Source organism: Astatotilapia calliptera, chromosome 20 (assembly GCF_964374335.1).
Source record: "Astatotilapia calliptera chromosome 20, fAstCal68.1, whole genome shotgun sequence".
Lineage (NCBI taxonomy): Eukaryota > Metazoa > Chordata > Actinopteri > Cichliformes > Cichlidae > Astatotilapia > Astatotilapia calliptera.
In genome coordinates, this window is record NC_137441.1 from 28,367,367 (window position 1) to 28,384,950 (window position 17,584).

The 17,584-nt window shown below is 38.2% G+C and overlaps 1 protein-coding gene across 1 annotated transcript in view; it reads right to left on the minus strand.

Moving 5' to 3' along the window:
- Positions 1-17,584, minus strand: part of nphp4 (nephronophthisis 4) — a 170,258-nt gene that overhangs the window by 113,783 nt on the left and 38,891 nt on the right. The window contains exon 6 of the mRNA XM_080295371.1: positions 15,666-15,802. Coding sequence (XP_080151497.1) covers positions 15,666-15,802 — 137 coding nt within the window. The remainder of the gene's footprint in view (positions 1-15,665; positions 15,803-17,584) is intronic.

Consider the following 17,584-nt stretch of genomic DNA (forward strand, 5'->3'; position numbering starts at 1 on the left):
GCTCTGGGTTTAAACCTGTTGGTTTAGAATTCACCATTCACATCTGTTCCAGTTCATCCTTCACCTCCTAGTATTGCCTGGTCTCACTCTTATGTTGCTGTCACCTGGAACTGCTACATCTATCATAATTTCTCTCTTATTCTTATTGTCAAGCTGTGTATGGTTGCTAAGCCAGCACTGCACCTGCTTATTACTTTCGAACCTGAAGTCCCACAAGAAGTTAGCTCAGCCATTTTCAAACACTTTTGAGTCTTGGGGACTTTTAAGCCATTTTTGGCACATATGTTCCTGTATGGTATTTCAGCCACATGCATGTGCATCCTAAACCCTAATATTAGGTGAGCGGCTCCGACTTCTCTTGAAAACCTGAAACTTGGATCCTATCTATGGTAGACTCTTGCATCTATGGATCTGGGACAAGAAGCTTTGTTGTAGTCAGTCCAGCCAATCTGTATCTTGTTCTTTGACCTTTTGATGTTGTTTAAAATGCTGTTTTGACCCATGCTTGTTTGTAGATTTGTGTGTCTACTCAGCACAGACGCTATGTTGCTTGCAAGGAGCATCTGGGTTGCAAAGAAGTATGTTACAGATTGATCAATAGAAGTATTTTGTTACCTTATTCAGAAGGTTTGAGTGGATTGGGCCAGATTTTGATTTTATCCAGCTCTTCGTGTCTGAGACCAATGGTTGGATGTGTGCATCGTGATGTTGACTGATTCTTGTTCTGGGAAGCTGCTGTAGGCTGAAATCCACCAGCCACTTGGCATTGGTATTGCGCAAGGGTCTTTCTCCCATATGGGTAAACTGCACAGTCATAGTCAAAATTTCAACCATTCATTTTGACTTCTACTGTATTTATTGTATATAGTATAGCTAAAGTTACTGTGTGGTTATATCGTCTTGGGAACAGAAGTATCCTTCTGTCTCAGTACAGCTTACCATTACAATTTTCTACTATAAACACCGAATTGTCTTTACATTACCCTATCTAACAAAATCATGCATTTGGCTTTCCTGGCAGTTGTCAGCACAAGTGTGACAGGATATCTGTAAATAATTGCTTTCTGTGACATCCAGATTATAATTATGATTGTCTTTTCCTACACAGTCTGTCTGCTCTCGCCTCTTTTCTTCACGGAAACCAGTGGCGGGGAAGATGACAGCGAAATCGCTTTGTCTTTTGTTGGACAGGTCTACCATGAAGTGTTTCAGAGAGAAAATAAAAGACAGACAGAGAGAAAGTTGTTTATAAGAGAACATCAGTTAAAGTGCTGCTTTCTGTTCTCCCTATCCATCTCCTCACACCCCTCCTCCAAGTTTCTCTTTCATTTCATTGTTCTTTTTCCTCACACCATCAGTTTCTCTCTCTCTCTCTCTCTCCCTACCTATCTTGCTCGCTATCCTCTTTCTTCTCCCTCTTGCCTCCGTCTGCTGCCGTCACAGATTTCTTCCTCCCTCGTCTGAAATATGAATATTTTAAAGCTAAGAAGCTTAAAGGGAACAATGAAATGGCCCCCAAGTTAAATTATACTCCATTTCCAGAGTCACAGAAGAGGGACTTTTCTGAGTGATGAGCACACCGGTGCTATGTGGGTGTTTCTTTCTCTTTTTCACACACATATATAAGCTTGTTGTCTCCTACTTTAGTGTCATATTTGATATTCCCCCTCCCCAGAGCTTGCTTTTACATTGCTGAACCAGACAAGTGCACTGTAACCAATCAGCACGGTCCCTTCAGCTGTCATAATGTACACTCGACATCTGTGTTTAAAAAAAGTGGAATTCATTTCTGATAACATGCCTAAATGCTGTTTTGTGTTTGTTGCATAAAGAGAAAGGGGGGAGGCAGAACAAGACTAATTTGCATGCTTTTGGATGCAGTTTGTTTTAGAGCTTTGTTAACAGCACAAACAAAAGCAGTGTGTTGTAAGGGAATGGTTGTAGTTGTATTTTTGTTGTCTTCTAATTAGACAAGTCGCCCTAATGTGGGAGTTGTAAGTGGAAACTAAGCATTCTGCTTATCCATCCATTTTGCATTGGAAAAACACAAAGGGTTGAAAATGCACTAGTGCCAGTGCACCACTATTATCTGTGATGGTTGGTCTCATGGCTGTTAGTCAGAAGTCCATCAAGAGTAAGCCAAAAGTGACTTGATACCAATAAAGCCTTTAGGGCTCAACAGAAATATTTTTTAAACTGCAAAACTCGCATTTCTAATGTGTCTGCAGTCTTGAGGAAAAATAATCATATTGCCTTGAAATCTGGGTTGGGGATAAAGCCCTCAGCAGAAAGTCAAAGATAACTCTGGTGGAAAACACATCTTATCTTGGAAAGAAAACCAAGTCAGAAAACAAAGACCATATATTTCTATGCACTGTAGTGAACAATAATGGCTGACAAGGGTTTGTAGTCCGCATGAGTGTGTACTTGACACATTTTTGCCTTTCTTATTTTCCAGAGTGTTTTTTTTATTATCATTATTTCCCTCTCTCATCTGTATCTGAATCCAAAATAAAATGGAAAAAAAAGCCTCTGAAGTGAAGAAGTGGAAGATTATGAGTATTAACACCTGGAAACAGCATTAACATTGTCACATATTAACAACAAAGATTTTCTTAGATTCAATTTAACGGCCCAACTCCAGGGTGAGGCAAAGGAGACACAGGGGTGAGGATGAAATATTAGTAAGCAAAACTGATTTAGTTGGAGACATTGTAATTTGAATAAAATGGAGGTGCTGAAAAAGAAAGTCCTTTAGAACAAATTTAGAAATAATAGCAGTCAAAAAAGAAATGGAAAGCAGGAAGCAGCTGCTTTATTGTTCAATTTTAAGGGAAATGAGCGTAGATTTTCAGAGAAGCCTAAATTAGTTTCTGAAGGTTATTTCTTTGTGCTTAAAAGGCAGGAGCAAGCTCTCCTCGGTGGCTAACACTAAGACATATGAAACCCAATATAGAAAATGGGTCTGATCCCAGTAATAATGGGATAGAAACTTTGTTAAAGGTCGTGACAGTTGTCCTGAACCCTCTTGACTGCTGCCAGTATAGCAATACTGGGTAACATCCAAGTCAAAAGACAAAAAAAACCCTTTGAACAAAGACAGAGGTTATAGTATTTGAGGGCTGGGGTCCTGCATAGCTTCTTTTTCCAATGGCTTCTATAAAAAAACGCAAGCTTTTGACTTTTATGGTCAAAAGTTATCACTCACCCATCTAAATTACTGAATTCAGGTGTTCCACTCATTTCCACAATCACAGGTGTATCAAATCAAGCACCTAGGCATGCTGATTGCTTCCAAAAACATTTGTGGAATTCCAGGGTGGTACCGCAATAGGATGCCACATGTGCATGAAGTCCGGTCAACAGTCAACTGTTAGTGGTGTTATAACAAAGTGGAAGTGATTGGGAATAACAGCAACTCAGCCATGAAATGGCTATGTAAAATCACAAAACTGAGTCACTGAATGCCGAGGTGCATAATGCGCAGATTTTGCCAACTTTCTGCAGAGTCAGTCACTACAGATCTTCAAATTTCATGTGGCTCCACATTAGCTCAAGAACAGCACACAGAAAGTTTTGTGGAATGGGTTTTCATGGCCAAGCAGCTGCATGTAAGTGCAATCCAAGCTGCATCCAAGCCTTTTGTGCCACCAGTAGTGTAAAAGCACGCCGTCACTGGATTCTAGAGTAGTTGAGATGTGTTTTCTGGAGTGACGAGTCACGCTTCTCCGCCTTGCTGATGGATGAGTCTGGGTTTGGCAGTTGCCAAGGAAAGAGTACTTGTCTGAATGTACAGGGTGGGCCATTTATATGGATACACCGTAATAACATGGGAATGGTTGGTAATATTAAAGTCCTGTTTGTGGGACATTAGTATATGTGAGGAGGCAAACTCCTCAAGATGGGTGGTGACCATGGTGGCCATTTAGAAGTCGGCCATCTTGGATACAACTTTTGTTTTTTCAATAGGAAGAGGGCCATGTGACACATCAGAATTATTGGTGATGCCACAAGAAAAACAATGGTGTGAAATGGTCTTTTTCCTGGCACTTTCCTGGGCTGAACTTTAATAATAAAACCATTAAATATAATCATCGTCTCACTTAGAGGCAAATGCCTTCATTTTCATGTGACTGAAATGGTGCTGAAACCAAGCAGACCAGTGTTTTTCTTGTGACATTACCAATAAGTTTGATATGTCACATGGCCCTCTTCCTATTGAAAAAACAAAAGTTGTATCCAAGATGGCCGACTTCTAAATGGCCACCATGGTCACCACCCATCTTGAGGAGTTTGCCCCCTCACATACACTAATGTGCCACAAACCGGACTTCAATATCACCAACCATTCCCATTTTATTACGGTGTATCCATATAAATGGCCCACCCTGTATTGTGCCAATTGCAAAGTTTGGTGGAGTGGGGATTATGACGTGAGGTTGTTTTTTAAAAGTCGGGCTCGGCCCTTAAGTTCCAGTGTAAGAAATGCTGAATGTTTCAGCATACCAAGACATAATGGATAATTTTATCCTTCCAACTTTGTGGTAACAGTTTGGGGATGGCCCCTTTCTTTTATAACATGACTGTACAAAAGTGCAGAAAGCAAGGTCCATAAAGACAGAGAGCGAGTGTGGTGTGGAAGAAGTTGACTGGCCTGCACAGAGTCCTGACCTCAACCTGATGTAACACCTTTATGATGAATTAGCGCAGAGACTGCGACTTTTGCGTTCAACATCAGTGTCTGACCTCACAAATGTGCTTCTGAAAGAATGGTCAAAAAATCCCATTAACCACCCTTAACCTTGTGGAAAGCCTTCCTAGAATAACTGAAGCCATCATAGCCCAACATCATGTCAAACTTCATGGATTAACAATGGGATGTCACTCAAGTTTGTGTGAAATACGTGTGAAAGCATATAGCAAAGCAAAGTGATTACTTTCAGCAACATAGTGCATTAAACTTTAAACTGACTGAAAACCACATCAATACAAGTCAGTTATGCAAACTATATTAAGATGAAGCCTAATAGACATTCCTGACATGAGTCGGAAAATCTACTACCAAACAAACCTAAAGGTAAAAGTATTCAAGTTCACATTACTTATTATCCAACCGTGTTATATCACTCAAAACCGGCTGTCATTACAGAGGTGCACAGTAATAATCATTTGAAGCTAACAGCACACATTCTGTGACAGTCTTTGGAAGCCATCATTAGTTATGACAGTGAAAGTGTCAGAAAGAGCTATGTAAAGAGCGAAAATGAAACCTGGAGAGAAGCAGATGGCACTTTCTCAGCTCCACACACCTGGCCAGTAACTGTAGGATGTGGGTGTGAATGTTCAGTGTAGAAAGTTACACAAATTATGATGCCAGTAATGAGTGGAGGAAGTTTCAGACACTGTTCATCCATTTGACAAGCAACTCTGGTATAGTTTACTAACACTTTAAGGCTGGGGGCAATAACATTCCCTATTGGAGCTACCTGCTGTAGTGACCTCTTGTGAATAAGAGTGCAGCTGAAAGTTACTTCTTCTATGCTGTATTTACATATTTTGATCAGGTTTCTCACTCGTACATTGATATTTATGCAAATGCTCAAAAATCCAAACAACAGTACATATGAGCAGCCTAGTGTGCAGTGTACTTTTAGCTTAAAAAAATAATGCCACAATGCCATTCACTCAGCTTGTTATCATCAGCAGCATTGCCAAAACCAACGTCTCCAACACCTCTATTTTCTATTAATATGAAGTTAATGTTAATTGTGCAACTAGTAATGAGTGAACAAGAATGTGGTTTCAGAAAGTCTTTTTCCTGGCACTTTCCTGGGCTGAACTTTAATAATAAAACCATTAAATATAATCATCGTCTCACTTAGAGGCAAATGCCTTCATTTTCATGTGACTGAGGTGCCAAAGCAGAGGCCAGCTGAAATATATAACTGGGAAAATATTTTTAATGACTATCACTCAAACACTAATTACATCTTTTCTTACTTATCTTGACAATACAATTAATAATAGTCCTCCTCATTCCCAATCATCCACTTTATCTTACACTGACTATCTGAAGGAAATGCAGCTGCTTGTTTGTGTGTTAGTGAAAAAAACAAACAAATGGGAACTTAAAGTATGGGGAGGATTAATTACTCAGTTTACTCAACTGAAAGTGTAGCAAATAGGCAAAACCTAAACTGAATGATTATTTGGGGGGACCAGCCAACGCATTCTCATCCCAAAATGTGAAATACTGACTTTTAGCTCAGATGCTATCAGCATCACAATGATATGCACAAGGTTACTGCTAGGAGGCGGTGAACTAATCCACTTCGCACAACAAATTCAGAGAAATTATTTGGGTGTTGGAATGATTTCTGGTGGAATAGAGGTGTATACATACAAGAAGCCACTCAAACATGTGGCGTTCAGAAAGTCAATAACATTTGGTGACTTCAGAGAACTACAAGTGAAGTAACAGCTGGCGATGCGAAATTAAACTTTTCAAAATGTTGCGACCAATCAAAGTGACTACTAGTCTGACCGAAGGATACCATTCATTGACATGACCGAATGGTGAACACATTAGAGGGCTATATAGGCAACCAGAGCCTGGAATGTCCACTACCGGCCAGCCATCAGCAATTGTTGCATGTGTACTCACTTCCTATGTGAACACCCCTTATGTTTGCCAGAAGCCAGTTTGGTTCTTATTCCATTTGGGGCTTTGTTTTAGTTACTTTATCTTGTTTTTAAGGTTTAGGCAAAGGGACAATATTGTAGTTTGGGTTAACAAATAGCTTTTCAATAAATGTACTTTGCACATTGAAAAATTATACTTTACATCTAACTCCTAACGCATTCATAGTTGACCCATCTCAGTACTGCAATGAAACGTTTGCATCATGCCTGTACAAAAGGATAACTCCCAGAACTTTGATAAAATGGAAGAATTTAAAAACCTGTCAAAAGTGCAGGAATGACCATCATTTGCCTTTCAGACTATAGTATTATAATTTTTTTAATAGTTTTATAATAATGACAATTGTATTTATAAAACAGATTTCATTACACGAAACTCAATCAGCTTAACACAGAAAATGAAGAAACATTAAAAACTGTGTAGGTTTACAGTGCCTTAAGGTAGCAAAAACAGCAAAACACAACAAAAGAACAAAACTTATTAACTGTAGGCATTAATGTTTCTGTAATGGTTACTCTACGATTACATGCTTCAGAAAAGATGTGTGTTGTTTTGTTTTTTAACTGAGGACAGACGACCACAAATATAAGAAATGCGTGTTGGGTTCTGGCAAAAAGGAGACTTGGAATATTTTCAATCAAGTAAAGTATAATGCAATTAACTGATTTTTATTTGTATATAACAGCTCTGTCCAGAAACTAGGAGCACTTTTTATTGAAATGTAACTTGGTACCAATTTAGATAAAATATAAAAGGTAATTAATGGTCTATGTTTCATTATTACTACAACTTTAAATTTCCATTAAAGAAAAGTTTAAGAAAAATATATTACGTGACAAATACTGTAATTAGCAGGTTTCAGATTGGCCAAGAATATTGCGATTGTTTGTTATTTAATATTTTCCTCCATCTATGTATATATTCCTCATGAATACAGAAAAATGGTTCTTTACTGGTTTCAGGACAAAATAATTAAAAGCAAAACCACCTTTATAGCTTTTGCAGATTTTTTCCCCTGATGCTTCTGAGGTTTTTTTTTCTGCAAGGCACCATTAAAAGCTGTCAGCTATTAATCAGTAAGTTTTCATGTCAGTACTTTGTGAAATCAATGTGTAGGCTGTTGTAACAGGTAATAATAACTCTACAGATGGCAACTGTCATCTCAAGGGGCGTGTGTGAGTGTGTGAAAGAGAAATGGCAAGAGAGTGTGAGAGAAAAAAAGCAGTTGAAATTATGTCCCACAAGAGTTTTGTATAAGCCAATTACCAAGTCAGTTATACAACTCCAGCATATTTCTCTTACCTTTGAAAACCGGCAAACAAAGGGAAACACTTCTGAGCTTTTATGATCATACACTTCTCACATAGCCAGGGAGAAGATGCGAGCTGGTAATTTACCTTTTTTTTTTCATGCTTTAACCTGTTTGATCTGTGCAATCAGGGCACACACCTACAATAGAAACCTTTGTTTTGTTTTTTGAAAGAGTCATGTAATATAGGCAGATCAAGCTTCACACACCTTTAAATCAAATGCATCCATGACCTGTGTTCATTTTCACCCATATCAAGACAGTGAGTGAGTGAGTGAGTGAGTGAGTGAGTGAGTGAGTGAGTGAGTGAGCGAGTGAGTGAGTGAGTGAGCGAGTGAGTATGTGCTCCTACCCACGCAGTGGATGTTAGCTCCCCCATATTGAGGCTGAGTCATTCGTGGCAAGAAACAGTAGCAGCATCATTAGCATGCTGCTCTCATCCTCCCACTCCCCTACTCCTTAACAAATTTTAACTGGCACAGAGCTTCCACCGATAAATCACTGTTGCCCGACCGCTGAAACACTTCCATAATTCACCAACCAAAAATATTGAGTCAAACACACACTCATACTGCTCCCTTTCCGTTCCCCTCCCCATTTCATTCCATTTGTCCCTAAGCGTAGCGTAACACTTTCAACCACAGCACATGGAGTTCTACACCATCATGATCACATTATGTTGTCTCACAGTTGGTCCGACTTGGAAGGAACCCCTTAATGCTGAGTCCAACTATGAGCACCAACAGCACAAAAATATGTGATATCATATCATAACTTTAAAGGATAAGGTTGTTTCTCACTGACAACACACACCAGGAAGAAAAAGTCCATTTCATGTTATTTTTTTAACCCTAATCTCTCTGTAGTACTCAGATCCAAGCCTAATTATTTATATTGTAGACAACTGTTTTTTTGTTTTTTAATGAGTCACAATTCAGAATTTTCTTTGAAATTTGTTAGGGACAATTTTAACCTCAGTATTAACAGTACCAAAGGATCATCTGTGTAACTGTGTGTTCAATATATGTGCTTAAGTAGTGTCGCACCACAGAGCTTCATTTTACAAAATTAAAAACGAGGATTTGGCTGCTCATGCAACACAGAAGAATTAATACATTGTGAGTTTTGGCATTTTTAGTTGATTTGGTAACAAACACAAAAAGGAAATTTGTTTTGGTTATGAAATGTCTGTGTGTTATTTGTCTGTGATTTATAGCTCATATAAGGCCCTTTTAACACCACTTAGATCCCAGTCACACAGGCCTAAAAAGACTGGTGGGTCACATGGCAACTGCTCGGTAAAAACGAATATTCCCTAAACATTTGAGTAATTGCTGAGACTGCTGCCCATTACTCTCATTAATTCCTAAGCCCCAGTCACACAGCCTTAGAGACCAGTCAGTGACTCCAAGGTAACCATCCATCACTAGGGAAAAATGTGTATTCCGCAATCAGGTTGCGAGTTGTTGCAGACGGTTGCTGGCTCTTGCTAGATAAAAAAAAAACAAAAAAACAAAGACTCAGGTAGAGGTATGTGGTGCTGCAACGAAAACCCTCATATGTCTTGATGCATTCTCAATCATCCAGGCAAGTAAATCTCCAAAGGTTGATTCTGTTCATCTGGACGTAGCGTTTTCAGTGGGAGAAACGTTTTGTCACTCATCCAAGTGACTTCTTCAGTGTCAGCTGACTGCAGGTTTCTTATATCCTATAAAACAGTACATTTGCATAATGACTGAAATCGGCACACTGAAGGAACAATGGACCTCCCAGCCCATTGTTCATTCAGTGCCGATTGTGTCCCTTTGAGCAATATGGCTCATTTGAAACAGTAAAACTTAGTATTGTTGACAGCCCAAAATGTGATGTCCCCATATGTGGACAGCAGGTCTTTGGAGGTTAAAGTAAAAGTTGTGCCTTTTGGAAAATGTTGCTTTAAAGGGTAAGACAAGTTGCACTTTGACATTTATACATACATATATATACACATTCCTGGTTTGTGTCGGACTTTGTCTGGTTTCAGTACAGCTCAGGAGATAGTCAGTGAGCGTTTGCAGACAAGTTGGCATCTTCTATACACACAATACAGACAACCATATCTGTAGTAAGGATGTGTTTGTTCTCTTTGCTACCAGTCACATCCAGCAACCACTCACCAGCCAGTCAGAGAATATAAATTTTTGCCTAGCCACCAGGGGGTCACCAGCCAGTCTGTAGGCCTGTGTAACTGAGGCTTAAGGTGATGAGCAATAATGAGACACAAGGGCTAAATGATATTTAGGCAGCTGTATCAAAATGGATCTGAACCATCAGGTTACTTCTATACTTCCTAAAATGTAAGGCGATTTCTAGAATTAAAAAACTATAAGGTTGCTAAAAAACAAAACAAAACAAAAAAACGTAATTTTACATAATCGCCGTTTTAATAAAAATAAAAAATGTTTCTTCAGCATTACAGTCAGGAAACAGCCAGCATGAGGTGAGTGAAATGATAATCCCTATTGAAATGATAATCAGCAGTAGCAACTCTTCCTGCAACAACAGCTCTGCAGCGACAGTGCATAAAGCAGGCTTAGTGGAATATCATCGATAAATGACATTTGATTCTCGTGTTCCAATTTCTGAATAGTTTATCTTACAGTGTCACAGTCAGCGGTTTTGACACATATCTGACTCACACTGGTCAACTATCCTTAAGTGACATCTGTGCTCACTAAAATGGATTTTCTGGAATTTACATAGTCCCATTTACAGTCCTCACTGGAGGCTTGGCAGCATGTAATCAATAAATGACCACAGAATGTAACACTTTAATTTCTCTATCTGGACTCAGTTTATTTTACATTTCCATACTGGCTATTCAAATTCTATAAAACTAATACTTAAAAAATTTAAATGCAATACATTGTTTTGTAAAAAATACATATATATTTATAATGATTTTCCTTGCATGTTTAGAGACCTTTTAAATGCAGGTGAAAGAGTGAAATCAGTGTTTTTGCAGAATTTTTGTTTTTCAGGAGAGCTTTATTGTATTGTATGGTATTGCATGTCATCTGAAACAGTGTTCAAAGACACTCAGAGGGATTTTAAAATAATTCATGACAGAGAGAAAAGAATCAGTTGAAAATCAATTAAATAATAATTTCTTGATGATGTTTAAAGTTTATCTGTTTCCTGATTCAACAGCTGGGCATTTCTTGTCTTGTCTGACTTACAGTGTCTATAATCAGTTGCAGTCTATCTCCTCTAATGATTGGATCGTCAATCACTACGAAGACCTGGATCCCATGAATATTTTATGCTCGCCAACTGCATTAACCCTGTTCTTTTGCGCTGCATCAGTTACATGGGTAAGTGGCCTGCAGTCAAACTGGGTTTCCTTGGAGAACAATGTGCAAGAACGCTGCTTTTGTTCAGAAATGTTCAAACAAAAAATGCTTCTTTTTTTCTTCTTTTAAATACTACCGCGTCCACAGGGGCAGTCCTACTTTGAGTGAATTTTCTTCTTTTAGGACAAATGAAAACTTCCCCGAGCTTTGTTGCCACAGTCTTTCTCCGTTCATTAAATCAGCCTAAGGCGTTTTGTTCTGCTTGCGGCGCGGCATTGGTCCTCCCCTGCTCTTCTCCTCCTCTTCATCATCTTCTGTTCTATCTGCTCTTTTGATCACAAGCTAAAATGTTACATACATTCTGACAGGATCTCAGGCCCTTTCAACACGCGCAATAGGTTTTATTGAAGATATAGGTGAGCGGGTGCTACAGGTCACTGGAGGTGTAAGCCTTTGGCTTTGGGGAATGTAGACAAATTCAAGCATCTCTGAAGAGTAGTGTTAATTTTTTCTCTCTCCCTTTTTCTTTTTAAACAGGGGGTCAGAGTGTGTTTGAAGAGGTCCAAGACTGCAATTTAAATTAATCTTGTGCTCATTAAACTGTTATATAAAAGTAAAGTAGCTACACTAGTCCACATAAAAAAGCACATCAACTAGGGCACAGGCTGTATAATATATGGGAAAGTGGACTGTAGAAAGAAGCAACACTGGGATAGTTTATTGAGCTAAAAATAGAAATACTTATGGGGAGATTAAGTGAAGACGATATGTTAGACAAGCAGCCAGTATAAGGATTTTGTCTCATGCTGTACTGTACATTCATCTGCTTCCCCATTCCTTTTCATTTTTGCTATTCCATTCCTGCCTCAGTATCATTTAAGCACGCTAGCATGGAGTCACACACATTCACTCTCTCACACACACACACAGACACAACGGTAAAACCGAGTTGGCGTGTGAGGTGTCAGCATCACTTCAGAGACAGCTTGATGACAATCCAGCTGGAGTCACACTTTAAAGGTCACACACAGATCACACACACACACCCTTTCTCTTTGTCTGTCTGTCTTTCTCTCTCTCTCTCTCTGTCACACACACACACATGCGTACACGTTTTAATTAAAAGCTGCAATCAAGCTGACTTCTGCATGTATTAACACCTCTTGCAGACGTGAGAATGTCGTCATATTGCTGAAGTTATAAAAGTCTGGAACATTTAACTCATCTACGCAACATAGGCTGGTTATGAGGACCTGCAAAGAACATCTCACCAAGGAGGGAAAAAAAGTGTGAACGCCAATATGAGAAAATTAGTCATGCTAGCATGACACTTTGCTCACAGAGAAAAAGTTGTAGTCTACTTTCCCATATTTACACTTAGGTACGGAAATAAAATATACAGAAATAATTTCAAACTGTATGCATGCAACAAAAACTGGATTGAAATACAAGAAATATCCTTGGAAACGAGAAAGGGGACAAAACATAAAAAGGACAGAGCTGCCTGTAAATGCTTAATGATTGAAGTGCCAAAGGGAATAGGCCTGTTTGGAAAAGAAAAAAAAACTGGGTTAGTCTTTTTTTTTTCAGTTTTTACTGAAATATGTTTCATTAATGCAAAAGTAGTGGAGACAAAATCCTAACTGACTGTTTGATTGTACAGATCAATCAATAATGTTCTAAAGGGAGGTTTAGGGCTGCATGACCTGCATATACAAGCGTATGTAAAACCTTGTGAAATTACAGGTCCTTAGCTCCACTAGCATTCTCTTCAATCTTCCATCATCACAAGCTGACTGTTGTGCTGGCAGTAGGTTTTGTACCTTGATACCTTTGGTCGAGTTTACAACAAGACTACTGAGATAAGAACCACCATCCAACTATAAGTCAGCCAAAAAAATAAATGAATAAATAAAATATTTATTCTTCTGTGGATCTTTTGCATTATTGAGATTCTACACAGTTCTATCCAAAAGGAATACAACTTCTATGTAAAAAATTAGACCAATATTTATACTCGCTGTCAACTCTGTGCTGGTATATAACAACTATAAACCACCTTTTTATGGTATGAAAAATAAGCATCTAGTTTTCACTCAAAATGAGAAAAACACTTGCCATATTTTTTGTCATTACTGAATTACAGTGTCCTGCTATGAATGCACCAGACCAGAACCTAAAGGAGCATTATCATTAACAATGCGTAACATAGCAACGATTTGTCACAATCGTCGGTATTTTACACGATGGGATGAGAACGTGTTGTGAAATTTAAATGCTTCACTGTTCTTCCTATGCTGCTGTTAAGTGGCCATGTCTGTATGTCTGAACCTTTTTCCACCGGTTGTTTATAAAAAAAATTTTGTTTGTGTTGGCTTGTTCTTGTCACAGTACACGCATGCGTAAAAACCACAATGAGTTTGGACCTTTGTTTTCACGCTGTTATACAGATGTTGGTCCCCAGTGTCAGAACAGAAATTGTGCAAAATGTCTTTTAAATTATGCTGTCCCATTGTTTCCGGAGTAATCTACACGGGGACCTGAACTTGTCGTAACACATTACTGTGGGATGATTTACAAAAAGTTTATATTGTTCCCTTTTTCAGTGAGATTGCTCTTGAATTTTTACTTTATGACATATTACTGCATATGATGTGGATGCTGTGTTTATTTATTTGTGCTGTGTGAGAGTTGCATTTGTGCGATTTCTTTTGCTAATAATCTGCTGTCCTCTTGGCCAGGTAATTTAGATTATGTAATTATCTTATATTTTATATATTTGTAATTTATATTTTATTGTGATTTTATTTGTACTGCGATTTTAATGGAAAGCACTTTGGTGTACTTCGGTCTTAAAAATGTGCTATATAAATAAATTTTGATTGATTGGTTTTGATTATGAAAACAGATTTTTTTGATCTTAGTTAGGCTATTACATGGAATGAATAAGATACTGATTATTTAACATTAACATTATAATGCAACTGTGGATTAAAAGTACAACGTCCCTGCACTGGAAAAAGTCAACAAATGTTTTGGGCCATTTCTAATCAGATTTGATTGATAAGTACTGTTATTTTCATTTGTTTTTTTTATTTTGGTTTAAAATTCAGTTTAATTTATTTCAGTTTTCAGATTAGTTTTGTTTTGATTTTAGTTTTAATTTTGGCTATTGATGGCATTTGTCAGCTTTTAAGATTTAGAAAGTCAATAACAGTACAAGAAATACAATAGACCAAACACTTGTCCTGTTTGTGTTCACAGATTTTACCAACACTGAGTTTTTCAGTTCTGCTGACTACCTAACATTGTTCTATACATGCAGTTTTACACACAACCGAATTCTTAAAAAAGAAGATAAACACCCATAGTGTTTTCAAGATGGCTACGATTGACAAGATCTGCCTTCTTGAAGAATTTTGGTTATTCCATCACAGACACACTTACAACAGCTCCTACTATTTGCTCCACTTAATCAAATCTACTCTCCTTTAGTCCCCTGTGTTTGAGTTTGGGGATTAAACCCAGCAGTATCAAAGAGCAGGCAGAGAGGGATATGGAGTGACAGTGTTGTCATATCAATTCCCATCCTTACTGGAGACACATCTCACTTAGGCTGAAGTGAACAGATAGGGCCTGTGCGAAGCCATTGTACATATAATTGCTAGTCCAAAGCTGCACCTGTCAAATACGGTTAACCATCTGGGTTTCCACAGACAAGAAAAAAAGAAAAGAGGATAGATAAGCTCCATTTAGTTTGGGAGGTGATGTGGCTTAAATTGCAGTGGCAGCTGTAAAAGGGCTCTGGCTCGCACACTAAAGAAACGGAAAGTGAGATAAAGGAAAGTAGGCCGGAGAAAATAATCTTGGCAGAGGTATGTCAAGGCCATCCTGGTCATCTTTAATTTGAGGAGATTGGTGAATGGCCACCTCACAAGAATGAAATCAGGACTGTACGTATGCATCGTACATGTATCTTCATAAAAGGGAACCGTAAGGCAATTTGCTTTTCCCAAGTAAGCACCACATATACTGTACATTTAAGGGAAATAGGATGTAAGATGAGGAAAAGACATGCTTTATGAGTATATAGTTCAAAATGACACTTTGCCAGTATATTTTTTATCAATGGAATATCGTTTTTGACTGCAGTAGCAATTTAAATGCTTCCAACTGCAGAGCTCCGCATGAGAATATGGACTTTAAAGAAGATGAGACACAGATCTGTGTATTTTATGAAAAACAGTCATCTAACCTTCCCTGATGTGTCATCTGCAAAAACTATCAAGACTGTGTGTGTGTTATGAAAGCTTGGCCTTACTGTGTTCTGGCAGTCAGCATTGATCAGCTGCAGCAGCTGGCTCTCGAACTTCTCCAGGGACGGCTGAAGGGAGATGGTAAGTCTGTTCAGGGTGAAGGGCAGCGTTTTGAGCGTCTGAGGCTTCAGCAGAACATCTCCTGATGACAGCGTGAACATAACATCAACTGACACACACGCCTCAATATTTACACGATTTTCCTCAGTCATATTTAGAGTGCTTTCCTAGACTAAATTGATTTCTTCCCTGCTCTGTTAAATGTGTTTTCCGCTCAGAAAATGTCTGTTCCATTTGGACTACTGTGGAGGAGAAAACACCATCTAGTGTAATACATGCAAGCTACAAGTTCTGAAATACATTTCAGTACAGTTTGTTCATGACCCATTTGTAAAATTAATTTTCCATCATCCCCAGAAAATGGCATCGGAGAAGTTCGAGAAACATGAAAGACTGATTTCAAATGAAAATGCACAGCTTAAAAAAGCAGAATCACTGTGTGTATACTCCGTGTTTAATATATAAAAGTGAATGATATGTGCAACAAGCTTATTCTGGATTTTTTTCAGTTTTATGAAAGATTTATTAAAATTCTCTTCACATAAAGTAAGGACAAAACATTATGTGCAATCCTGGCAGATCAGCCAATCTCAGTGCCGCATCAGCTGATGACTCTGTTGACACCTTTCTAAAATCCAAATCAGGATATCTGCAAGCTGCTTTACGATCCACCTCCACCCTAGCTTCTGTATTCATGCTTTATTGCACCTAATCCACATCTGTTGTTCTTGATACATTCTCTGTTCTGTGCCTGCTGATGTGTTATCCGCACCTTTAGGCTCTCATGTGTGCATGTGGAAACTGAAGAAGGTCCCATAACAGAACCAAGTAAACTACAACTACAAACTACAGATAGAAATATGGGCCTATATGTGCTAATTGTCTTTGTAGTCCAGTTTAATTTGCAGTAGTTTCTGAAGCATCACATAAGCTACCTTACAGCCATCAAGGAAAAAGAATTTCATAACATTTGGAAGGTTCAGTGTCTCCTGATGTCAGCTGAGAATTACAGCTGTCAAGATTGATGAGCTGAAAAAGACAGTCTGAAAATTCCAGCTTTCATCGAAATTGATTCCGACCAAAGCGTCTGACAGGAAAGAGCGACAATCAGCGAGTGAGTCAGTTGGTCAGTTGTGCAGCTGCAGCTCAGAATTTCGAGCCAGCTGTCCACTAATCAAAAGTTCTATCAGCTCCTTCAGTCCACATGCCAATTTGTCCTTGAGCAAGATATTTAACCCCATAAAATTGCTGTACTGAATTATTTCTTCTTACATTTAAAAACAATATGTAACATTTAAAGGATCTACATTATACACTGCAGTTATGGTCAGAGGTTTACATACACTAATCCTGGGCATGAATGACATTTGTATTTGAGGCCTTGAATGATTTCTTTGAACTGTCTGTTTAAGGCACGATATGCTAAAGGAAACTTAACCAAATATTAGAGGAGTCTATATAAGTATTTGAGTCTGTATGTATAATTTTAACCCTGTGTGCATTATAGAAAATACAAAATATATTCAAACTCATGCAACCATTTTTTTTGTTTTTCATTAAATTCATTCATGCTGTACAATTATTATATCGTGGGAAAAAAAAATTTTAAGAGCACAAAATTATCATGATATTCATGTCCATGATGAGTATGAAAATGTCTGACCACAACTGCACAAACAGGACTTAAAACACATCATATAGAACAAACTGAGGACTTAAAAGTATGAAAGTGGTTAATATGTACTTATCAGCAAGTAATATAACACACTTCCAAGCAAGGGAATTTTTCAGTAGCTCAGCAGTCAGGAAAATAGTGACTGCCAGGACAGCAACAGAAAGGTTTCTGTCCTGGTTTGACATATTA